This window comes from Phallusia mammillata, chromosome 4 (genome assembly GCF_965637545.1).
Source record: "Phallusia mammillata chromosome 4, kaPhaMamm4.hap1.1, whole genome shotgun sequence".
Lineage (NCBI taxonomy): Eukaryota > Metazoa > Chordata > Ascidiacea > Phlebobranchia > Ascidiidae > Phallusia > Phallusia mammillata.
In genome coordinates this window covers 9,913,340-9,925,440 of record NC_137255.1, presented here as the reverse complement: position 1 = coordinate 9,925,440, position 12,101 = coordinate 9,913,340, and the positions used below count along the sequence as shown (strand labels likewise).

The 12,101-nt window shown below is 38.1% G+C and overlaps 1 protein-coding gene across 1 annotated transcript; it reads right to left on the bottom strand.

Annotated features, from left to right (window-relative positions):
- Positions 1–248: 248 nt before the first annotated feature.
- LOC145223365 (beta-1,3-N-acetylglucosaminyltransferase manic fringe-like) lies at positions 249–6,578 on the bottom strand. The gene is made up of 8 exons (XM_080089779.1): positions 6,131–6,578; positions 3,409–3,457; positions 3,298–3,340; positions 2,478–2,537; positions 2,140–2,263; positions 1,777–1,877; positions 1,444–1,609; positions 249–468 (listed from the first exon to the last, which is right to left on the bottom strand). The coding sequence occupies exons 1-8, from the start codon at positions 6,530–6,532 to the stop codon at positions 322–324; spliced, it is 1,092 nt and encodes a 363-aa protein (XP_079945905.1). The 5' UTR covers positions 6,533–6,578; the 3' UTR covers positions 249–321.
- Positions 6,579–12,101: the final 5,523 nt, after the last annotated feature.

The following is a 12,101-nucleotide window of genomic DNA, read 5'->3' as shown; positions in this document are numbered from 1 at the left end:
GACACTATTGCATTCGTGCGTGACCCTAGTCGAGGTTATTCGCTGCAGCAATGTGCAGGTCAATATAATCCATTACTTCGCAGGAGGTATGAATTTAAAAATAGATAATCCTGAGCTTTAATCGCCCTATTTGTGGAACCTCTCTAAACAACATTTTTATCACAATTAAGTAGCTACGCCTTGTCTACCACATTTTGAGTTGTAAAAACAAATATCTCCATGGACGACCATGCATACGCTTATTTTCGTTTGTTCTGTTTTATTTAAATTAATAAGACACAGTGACGGAACATAAAAATGAACAAGGGCAGAAAAGGCGGGTTACGTGTTGATCTTGCACACATGGGCAGTGGGTTCCAGTATACAATGCAGGGAAATAAATCTTGTCGGGTCTCGCGCTTCATCGAAAGGTTGAGTTAATGAAATACGATTTTTCGGATCACCGTTGATTCGATAGCTCAAAGAAACCTTAGTAACAACCATATAAGGCAGGGTTACAATCTAATTTATATAAAATAAACATAGAGCAGTAGTATAAGGATGTTTTAAATACCACAAACTCGATTTCCAAAACAGCAACAAACAATTACGACAGTGGCTTGGTATGCAGTTAATATACATATTAACTCTTTGTTTGCATAGATCATAGTACATCAGGTATATTGAAAGCTTCATACCGAATAAGCCAAGCATATATGGCAAAGCATAGGCTGGAAAAATCTCGACTGGGGTGGACTACACATCTTCAGTGGTAAGACCATCGGAAATCGAATCACAAACACAGTTGGTAGAGCGTGAGTGTCATAAAGGCTCTTGTCCTGGGTTCGAATCCCACCACAGGCTCGATTTTGTATGCCTTGCCATATGTAGGAATGCTTAGTGACCGACTGATTCGGTACGGAGCCATCAATAGGCCTGGCGTATAGTATGATTCAGACACAAGTGTACCGTGCAGAGTTGCAAGTCGGGCCTGGTTCGGGCCTGGTTCGGGCCGGGTTCGGGCTTAGGTATTTGTGAGAAAACGGGCCTGACTTTACGTTCCGTGTCCGCCATTTTTTAAAATAAAATCATTCAGATAAGTAACATGTCTCTGGCTTTGATCAATACTACTCTAAAACGTATTGTTTACCCCATTGTCTACTATTGTTTATTGTGTTTGTTGTCTTTCTCTTTTTTCTTTCTCATCCTTTGTTGCAAGGCTTTCGTGGATAGGCCCAGTCAATCAAAATTTCGGGCCTAAACGGGCTTCTCAAAAACGTTTCGGGTTCGGGCCGGGCTTCGGGCTTATACTTTCGGGTTCGGGCTCAGATTTCGGGCCCGCTGCAACTCTGGTACCGTGATCTCTGGTCTGCATCTACGCTCACGCGGTCACGGCTGATCCCAGTATTGAATTTATGTTAATACCGTATCAGTTTATGGTGATCTTACGTCCTATAGGTTTACCTGAGTATTCATGGTTTTTGTTGGCAGTTCATGTAGCAACTCCAAATGTGAATGAAGAAGATTGGATTGCGTAAGCTTTACTCCGAGTCTGTTGTTTATCACAAAACCCAATGTACAGTCGTCAGGAGCTCGCAGTTGACTGGAAGTTTCTACGAATTTGCCGTTGCTGAAAAAATAAATTTGATTATTTTATTTGAAACCGATTCTTTAGGCCTACACATATGTTCAATCAAATATATTAATTCTTTCTAAGTTTAAAAACTGTTCATATTGTATACTATAGTAAACATTTATTTCGGTAAATATTTTGTTGAAAATGACAAAACCTTATACCTGCACCAAGGAGCCATCTTTGCTGCCAAAGCTGCTGAAATACACAATCCTGCCCCTCCAGTCGCAAACCAAAAATCCACCTTGGTGCCATTGTAAACGCTCTGATAAAACAAACGAAATAATGTTGCACAGCACACAACACGAGAGAGAAATTTGCATCTTTTCAGTGAAATGGTTGTATTCAACTTTTAAACCAAAAATAACTTGAACCAAAAATATACTAAAAATGATTGATACTTTTAATATCTAGACATAAACAACAGCACATTAGATAAAAAAATCACACTAAAATTTCCCTATGTTTTACAATGATGACAAGAATCAATGAGCTTAAACGAGGGAAGTTAAATAGAATAATCGTACGTGAAACGGATGATTGAGACTAGCACGGCCGATGTAAACGTCATCTCTCCAATCATAGTTGAGCAACATTTTGACCAACTGGTAGGTATTGACATAGTTGTCGTCGTCAAAATGACACCACCATCTACAATACATTGAATTTAACCAATTGTGAAAAACAAGTGTTACCAAATGTCCTTCAAAAACTAAAAGTCGAACTGCCCTGTTAGTGGCTCCATGCATTACCAGAAAAGGGTCATATTTCATGCGAACTTTGATGTCGACTGTACCAGCACTTCATTGTCAAACGGGCGTGAAGTTGGCAAGACAAAACGATTGTAAAAATTGGTCATTAGTACCTTTTCTTTGAAGAGATGAACGCATCATATTCTGCCCCCATCTTGCAAGTAAGGTCATGTCTGAAAAAGTATGAACAGTTTGATCAGACGCCTAAAACGTATTTTAAATCTTATTTAAGGAAATTGGAAAAGCGTATCTACTCAAGTTGCCTAAAATGTACAATAAAACCATGGATTCAACTTAGAACCTGAACACATTCCTAAGTTGTTTGACCTGTCAGGTTGCTAATGGACATTTAGTGTACTCCACATGCAATTGTTGCCACACAAACAAAAGACAATGTAGAGCGCGCGTCACTCAAGCAATTAAAACGATTTTACCAGGCACATTAAAATCCATTTCCGTATTGTTAAAGAACCGATAACAAACACAAAATAGCAAATGGGTTTAAGACATGATGGTTGCAATTAAGTGTTTACAGAGACACAATCACAGTTAAGTCAAACACACCACAAATTTAAAATCTAAACCTGTGTTAAATAGGCTACGATCAAAAAGGTAAAACGTCGTAAATATTTCCAAGTAGCCTACGACAATATCCTTTATTTTGTCACAATTAACAAAGAAAAGTTTGCGCACAATCCTGATGTTTTTGTTTTGTCGGTAACTCTGTATGTCACAAATTGCCATGCGTTGATTTATATGTATCATTTTGCAAAACTATAGCATAAACTCTGCATCTTGCTTTAGAAATGCGAAATTTAACCATTGTTTGTTAACTCAAGTTTTTGTTTTCTAAAATATGCATTAAGCTTGATGCACGGCGAGTCCTCGAACGGAAGTTTATACAATCGATTTCTGTTAATGATCTAATTTTACCTTGTGTGACTATCGCTACATCCCGTGTTGATAAGATGGCCACCTGTAAACAAACAAACATCATATTACCACAAATTTTAAGTCAATTTGTTTGTTTTTTTAGTTACCGACCTGTCAGCTGCTGATACTCCTGATCATCTGTGTCGGTGAAAAAGTAAGTCTGAAAACATAACGCAAAGATAAGGATATGAATGCATGCTATGGAGTGGTTAACTATTTGCCACATTTTGACAAAAATAAAATAGCATAACAACGTCGTTTTTGTGCTAATGTTTCGATAAATATATTATCAAGATAATAAATTAGGAACCCCTCAATCATGGTTATGTTTTAACGTATTGAACCTGATTTAGTTCTTTTTTAAAGTCCAACGCACGCCATAGCTCTTTCTTATACCATTGCTATCTCTTGTATGTATTTACTCATCAATGACATTATTCAGATAGTTTGTAGTAAATGTCGTTTGATGAAACATGGAATTGTAGAGTGTTAATCGTGTGTTTTGCCAAGAAAAAAAAAATCGATAACACGTTTGCATTTGAAAGCTATGGTATGCGAGTGGCAAATTCCTATAGATCAGACATTTACCAGTAGTTTTTAAATGAGATTTAAGTAGTGGATTAAATCAAAACAAACAAAAACAAATATTTTCACATGTTTAGCTGCATCGTTTATTTAAGTCTGCAGTTTAGTGAGTCAAGCCAAACCAAGTCTAATTTCAGGCAAACTGGCAGCCTGAAGGAAAATTGGCAGTCATCAGAGAGATTAATTGAGAAACGACCTGTCGCAATTAGAGTTTCCTCAGTTTTATTAAAACGCCGGCTCGACTGTGGTGTTATTTTCACTGTTCCGGTTTGCGTCCATTGTGTACAGCCATCACAGCACAAGACGATCAGGTAGTTTTTATTTGAAACTCTATCGCTTCGGTCAGCTGGGTGGGGATTGGAACGCGCGTTTGTTTTAACCCCGTCCGTTCTGGACAAAAGAATCAATTTAAAGTCAGCTTTTCGTGGGTGTTGGTTTTCCTGGTCGTCCGCCTGTGTCTCCCATCAAAGCCTTTTTAGGTAAACCAAATACAAACAAAGTGCGCGTGTTTTAATTTGGCGTAAGTTCATCAAGACGTTTTTTGTGAGAAACAAGTGTTCGTTTGTTTAAGCCGAGTGCTCAAAAAGCATCCTTTCTTACTGGAATGTAACGCATTTCGTCATTGTGTTTTGTTTGACATTGTGTAAGTTCACAAAATTCAAAAACCTTACATAAATTACGCCACCAACCTATGCGCAAGGTGCAATTTTCTTTTGTCCCAAACGGTGGTCTCTGAATACACTTTATAAATACACAGAGCGGCTTTTACGAATAGGAGATCAGAGGCAATTATTACCCGCTCGCGAAACCGGGAAGGGGCGACAACAAAATAACAATCTGGCAGCCAACGTTCCCACAATTGTGTATCGGGCTCATAAACCACAAACTGTAAATTACTCCGCTTCGGCATCAGCTGTCGACCATGCGTTGGTTTTATAACCCGTGCGTCCGGCAATAATGTCATGATTATCCTGTCGCGCTAAAAGCTTCGAAAGCAGCAGTAAAATGGGACAGGGTCGAGGTTTAACTGTATAGAAATTAAGTTGATTTAACATTTTAACATAATGGAGCACACGACTGTACACAACAAAATGGTTTTGTAAAAAGGCTAAAACAGAAATATTTGTACGAATCCTGCCAAAAAGGACAACTATACAAATGAGGTTTATTGGCCAAGCAAAGTGCGATGTAGGATCGAAAACCAAACATTTTAGTTATGTGTAATTTACGATCTCTAGGCATTCAAAATGGTTTCACAACTAGTTTAGAGAAGAAATAAATGCGTCTTTGGGATTATTCACGTCACATGGACCCGATGGCACTATTGTATTGTCACACCCTTAAAATCGTTCCAACTGTCCAAAGGAGAATGCGTGCGAATGCCGAAAAACTTCCCTTGTTCAAACAATCTTCACGAGGTAATACTATATACTTTTGTCTCATGACAGAAGCGACATATAATCAGCGCCTAGAAATACACTTTAGCTACGGAAGTGTGCTTATCTATACTCGTTTGTAAGCACGAATAATCAAAACATACTTTTCATTAATATGACCCACGTTGAAGCGCAGAGCGGTAGGTAAAGTTTGTAAATTAGTACGTCAACCAGCGCACTATGTTTGATTAGTTCTTGCTCGTACAAGAAAAATAGAAACTGTTTACCGCGGACAATAAAAAGTATAGTCATTCTTTATATTTTATATCTTACTTGTCAAATCGGGGTAAGGACAAATATTACTGTTTCGTTACGCAACGAATCTTAGAAGATATTGTTCAGATTTAGGTCGTGACGTCAAATACTACGATTCGATGAGTTGTCCTGTATTTAGTTGTTTGAGCTGGCCAATTTACGGGAAAGCGACGACCCTTTTCCAAGAAACACATCTGTTTGAGGCCAATGAAAGTACCCAAACTTTAATTTGTTGTATTAACAGCAGCAAACTAAGCGATTAAAGCAGCGAGTCCTGATTACATGCCAAAATGTGAAATCTTAAGCCGGGGATAGATAACTTTTTTGGATTCATACCCTGATAAAGAATGAAAGCAAGCAAGACCAGGTGCACAAACCAACAACAGGATTGTTTTTTTAGCGCGCAGACGTGTTCCGCAAAAAGAGATGGCAATTATCGAATAGTTTTGCGATTGCGTTATTGATTTAAGCGAAGAGATGTTAGTTCCCAAGAAAGTTGTATTACCAACTGCTTGTAGTGTAACGCAGGTTTACGAAAAGGTACAACGCAATGTTACCTGTGGTCTCGCTTTGCTGAACCAGGTGTCGAGTATCACTTGCAACCTTGTGCGGTGAAATTTCCCAGACGTCTTGACGCTGATGAAAATATCACTCAGTGTTATCACTCGCGAAAAATCGTCAATTTCCTTGAGGTTTTTGCCTTCATTGGAATCAGTTTCTTGCTTAAACAGGACATTGTCGTTTTGACCCCAATCCGAGCGCACCTCGAGAAAATAGTCCAAGTTTTCTTGTAGCGATGTTATTCGTCTGCTTCTAATTGCACTAAAGCGAAAATGTGGCGAATCACCTTCTTGGTGACTGTTTAACTTTTCAGAACCGTCCTCTTGCGCAAAGTAGAAAACACAGCAATAAATAAGACCACAGAAGCACACGGCAAGCTTCAGCGCTCGCAACTTCATCGCGGAAAACGTTAATCAAATCTTGTATTTCGACAGTTATCGATCACATGCTGTAGAAAAAAACTCTGTTATTTCCACAATTCTGTCCATATTAGCAAAGCACATTGGTAAACGTCTTGCTGTTTATTTATTTAAGCGGGCAGCTGCTAGGCGAGGACTAAACGCGCGGCGCTTACGAAATAGAAGAAACGATTGTTGCCTCAGACTGTGATCAACGCATCCCGTTATGGCGTGCGGAAAAAAGGGTGCAGAGCCCCGGGCGACTGGGTTGCGAAATTTTAGTCAACCATGGCGGCATGGTCCTCTCCGATTGTTGGAAGGCGAGAACCCGATCCCGGCGTGTTCGAGTCACATGCATTGTTGTCTTTTGTCGCCGTCGAAGTCGATTGATTGTGGTGTCGACACAAGACCTCGATTTCCCTCTTTTCCCTGTCCTACAGCGTGTTTAGTTCAACCGCTGGTTGAAGTTTGAACACCACCCAATCTGTTAGCCTTATAAGACAATCCGACAGTCCTTAAACACTGCTTCACGGCGAATCTAATGCGCTACACTTAAAACTATCCATCGTCGCACTATCGGAGTTAAGTATTTTAACCTGGGGTCGTGAATGTGGTTTAAGGGGTTCGTAAACCGAAATCTTTTCAATACATCGACTATTCTCCAAGGTATAATGTATTCTTGGCTTACGTTAATCGATCGAGCCAACTAAAGTTGCTAAAAATTTGAAAGTAAGGGTCGAGTCAAAATTTGCCTTAGTGCATAAAAAAACTGCCTCTATTGCATTTGCAATACCAACCATGAACCTGTTCTAAATGATACAAAGGAATACAATAAAAACGTGACTCTGTAAAGTGCTCAACAGATGCATGGCTGGGAGCAACTTCTGTCGTTAAATATGACATTGACATCGTTTTACCTTTAATTGATTCATATCTGAACTTTTTAAACAAAATCTCTCACGTGGGTACATAGCAAAGTGATGCAAATACTTCGCTCTCTGGTAATGGAATCGGGTTGCGTTGAATCGTTAGTGTCGGTGGAATTTGAGACAGACTGGGTACACATCTTCTTGAAACATGTACACCGCGTGACTGCACTAAGGGCTAAGTGACAAGTATTTTAAAAACATTTAAGGGCGTTGTAGGCTAAATGGACTTGTATATATCCACAAAAATGTCTATATATCCACAAGCATTGGTTTGCCTATTTTCTTTTTTATTTTAACTGTCCGTCAAAGGATCGTAACATGAACAAACCAGCAAAATGACGTCATTATATAATGCATGTCGTCATGTCGTGTAAAATAAATTCATTAACAGCCCTAAGAGTCTCAATCTTTCATAACATTGTGACCATGTTTAAGCAGGTGTCTTTAAAGTAGGCTCCGTCGCATTTTCCGGTTCAAAACGAGGGGGGTCCGGACTTTCCTTGGGTTTGTATTGGTTATTAACATGTAAACTCAGCCTTAAATGTTTAAATGTTTGGCGTTAAAATTTGCCCACAACACAAAGGACGAAACATTGTTACGTCGCGTCATTATTCTATGATTCAGGCGACAAACAATGACTCTGTTGCTATGATGTACCGACGTTATTTGATCCACAAATCCATTAAATGCACGTAAATGTCTGAGAGTTGATTATAGGAGTGAAAAGGTTGTGTATATGAACCAAAACACGCTAAATGGTTGACTGTTGGTGAGATGCCTTTTGTTCGAAATCATTCCCACAAAGCAAAGCCTATTGTAATGTATCGAAGATTAAGCCCGTCTATAGCTATCATTTAACTCTCAGCTATGTTCAGCGAAAACCTCCAACCCGTCGATATTTACAACATATGTTTTCTCTGCGTTTTAACATCTCAGCGGTAAAACGTTTCATTCGATGACTTTTTTAGTTTTATTTCTCCATCTTTCTTTCAAGTACATAACTGCATGTAATATTTTAACAAGTTTTGTTGATGATAAATTTTATTTACACAAAGGTAATTAATTGCCGATTGAGTGGATCCTTCAAGTCCATGACTGTTGAACACTGGTGTCATCCTGCAAACAATAAAAAAAATACCTTAAAACATGTAATGCTGTGCTTTATGTCTTTTTTCAGTTGGTTTTAAAATTGATAAAAAGCAAACTTTTTTTGGAAGCTACTGAAAACTGCGCTGTAAAAATGGTCTGGAATTTGTAGAGAACATTTAGAATCACAGATCAAGATAATTTTGTTGCGCTTGTTGAGGTAGAAACAGTTTTCAATTGCATTAAAATAATTAGGCTAATTGTTAAAATGTATAATTATACATTATTGCATGTAGATAAAAGTTTTGAAACAACTCTTTGTCTACTTGTATGTTTAAGGTAGTCAAGACTTACTTGTTATTTTATTCGAGCTCGTCTTCTAAGTCATTGTTGTCATTTTCTGGGTTGTTTTTCTCATCTTCTTCATTATTATCATTTTCATCTACGTTGTAACATAATATGTTAAATACAAAACAAAATATTTATTCGTTTCTATTTCCCTGATAAAACTATTTTATGATTATAATTAGTCGGCTGTTGAGCAGTGTTGGATTAACCATTAGGCAAAGTAGGCACGTGCCTACAGACCAGTCAAAAATCCCGGCCACGTTATTTAGTTAGGCATATGACCAAGTTTTTGCACGGTACCCTGTGTTATAGTTGCAACAACGATCTTTGTGACAATGATTTGGCAACACTGATAATTATAATTTTTTAGTTGGCAACCCTGATTTTCGGGCCACTTATAAAATGTGCCTACAGGCCAGCAGACCCTTAATCCGGCACTGCTGTTGAGAAGAAAATGACTGCTGGAAGGGTATCTTGAACCTCCTTACACAAATATGGATTTGCATAGTTTTTTAGGTTTGTGGATATAGGCCATGATTCAGCGATGGGCCGTGGATTATCATTTGTTATACTTTTGTAAAGTGAAAAACCGCAGGTAAACGCACATAATTAACAACGACGAAGCAATGGCTTTACAAATCATTTTACTTGCCTTCTTCGTCCCCGTATGACCTGTATCGTCTGCGGTGAATACATCTGCGTCTTCTGTAGTAAATTCTTCGTCTCCTGAAGTACACACTTCTGCGGCGATAGCAAATGGCTTCACATTCGCTGCAGAAGAAGAGGACGCCGAGAAGAAGAGTAAACAGGATCAGTTTGTTCATCTTGGAAATCTAACACAATAAAAAAGTGAGTAATAAATACTAAAACAGATTTCGTATGAAACCTGCCAACTTGCTTCCCCTGTAAAAATTGTTCAAAATTAGCCAAATATGATACACAGACATACACGAGTCATCAAAAACCACACTGTAGATTAAATAACTACATATTTGACTTACCTATTAATGTTGACTTGATTTGACTGTTCACAATGAAGTGTGATTTAGTTCTCAAACCGAGGTCAATATATACTGTGTAAAACATCAACAAACAAGATTTTCGTTTCCACTGACTCAAGTGGAAATCCGCCCAATCGTATTCCTGTTGTGAAATCTACGTCTTTCTCGATTTCCACATCCAAAACAGAGACTGCATGTTTCATTGCACGATTTGAAATTTGTGTCCGGTTCTTCAACGTTGGTAGTTTCCAACCTTGTTTCGAAGCAACACAGAATTTTAATTAAAATAAGTAACGTTATTTGATTTATGGATTTCTTCAGAGATTAGTGCACTGTACTAGTCGCATATCGTGTTATTTACCCTGATGAAGACGACCTGTAAAGGACGTCGAAACGTCGGAATAAAATTACATTTGCCAGAAGAGCTCTATAAACTTGACATTATGCCTGCCAGCAATAGCTTACATATGCATTTAATATATGTAAGTAATATTTATTATTTCCATCATTTTTAATATTTTCCACAAACCACAAATTAAAAAAAAAAAAATCCACAAATTCAGTTAACTATTTAGTTCCTACCATTTAACAGCCACCTTGTTTGCCCAAAGGTCTAACTCTAAACAACTGATATATAAAAATATATATGTATATATATGTATACCGGTACCTTCAAAATAAACTCTGTCGAATTTAATCGAATTATGATTGCTCAAAATGATAATAACTAAAATTAATAAATAACCTTAAATAAAATTTGTTATAAAACGGAGTCAAATATTTTTGAGCGACCCAACTTTGGTTCTTGTCCTATATGTTTAGGAACATTGTTTTGAATTTTCTTGTTTGAGACGCAACTTGTTTTTTTCTTGTTCTTATTTGAAGGGATATTTTTTTCTTCAATTTCGCACTGCCAAGCCAGAGAATGTTTACAACACAGCACGACAAAAACAGTAAGCTTTATTTTAAACATATACACAACTTTATGTGACAAGTTTTTTTTTTCGAATTAGCTGTTTGTCGTGTAACATAAGAAAACGTCTGGTTACTCAACTCTAAGTTTCCTTTCTCAAAGTTTCCTGTTTTCAATTAGTAAGAAGCGTGACGTACAAGCGTACGTGTTTCGAAGGATATTACGCGCACTAAAAAAGTGACTAACATTAGCACAAAAATAAAAACAAATATACCCAACAACATGGAAAGAAGTGCTTTTATAATTGTAATATATCATCCTGGGTCTTAGTCTTGGTAACATTGTGTTATTTTGGTGGTAATTAACTTACTTACTTTTACCGTTGCTACACAAGCTTAGCAATTAGCCCATCGAGAGTCGAATCACACTTTTCTATTTGCTAATACGGGTACAGGCTGATTCGGTATGACGCTTTTCATGGGTCTGGCGAACTATGATTTTTATATGAGTGTGTCGTGATCGCTGGTCTGCAGTATCGCTTCAGGGATGACCCCAGTTATGAATTTATGTTTATCTTACCCGATTACTGGTCAGTCTGGCGATCCCTTGCTCCGAAGCTGACGCGTGCAGCCCACGAGGCAGGCAGCGGATTCGACTTTAGATGGGGTTACCGCTGAGCCTGTGGAGCTCATGTGGAAGAGCGTAAGTACCGGAAGATATTTTTGGGGGTCAAATCCCACCGCAGGTTAGATGTTTGTTGCCATATGGGAATGCTTGGGGACCGGGTGATTCGGTATCCGCCTTCAATGGGACTGACGTACCAGCGTTAATAGCCTAGTTTCCTATAACTTTTTCAGGTTTATGTGGGAAACCAAGGGGTTCCGCAAACACTATATTCGATGCGATCAAATGTCACATCGCCTGTTTTTGACGTATTAACTATATGACGTACGAAGCCAACATAGACTAAAACAATGTGAGAAACAAAGTAACCTAAATGTAAGTCACAAGCAACTATGTATGTCTACTGAAATTACAAAGTTCCTTAGTATTTGCAAATTAATATTGTTGGAAACTTTTCTTCGTAGTATCATACTTGACTATAACATTTAACATAATAAATTTATGAGCTTTTGTACGCAGATTGAAGTTTTGAACAAATCTTGTGTACAAGGGGTAGGTGACACCGTAATAGCGTTACACAATTATTACGTCACACATGCTCGAAGGCGCCCCCAGTGTTGCGCTAGGTCTACACCGGACTGTAAAGGCGTGTAACAATAGTAGAGTCT

Bases quoted from the DNA above. Each gene is read 5' to 3' on its own strand.
- LOC145223365 (XM_080089779.1), bottom strand. From the start codon at position 6,532: ATGAAGTTGCGAGCGCTGAAGCTTGCCGTGTGCTTCTGTGGTCTTATT. The intron at 3,341-3,408 runs GTCGGTAACTAA...GTTTGTTTACAG, and splicing joins GGAGTATCAGCAGCTGACAG to GTGGCCATCTTATCAACACG. The intron at 469-1,443 runs GTAAACCTATAG...GTTGTTACTAAG, and splicing joins CAAAAACCATGAATACTCAG to GTTTCTTTGAGCTATCGAAT.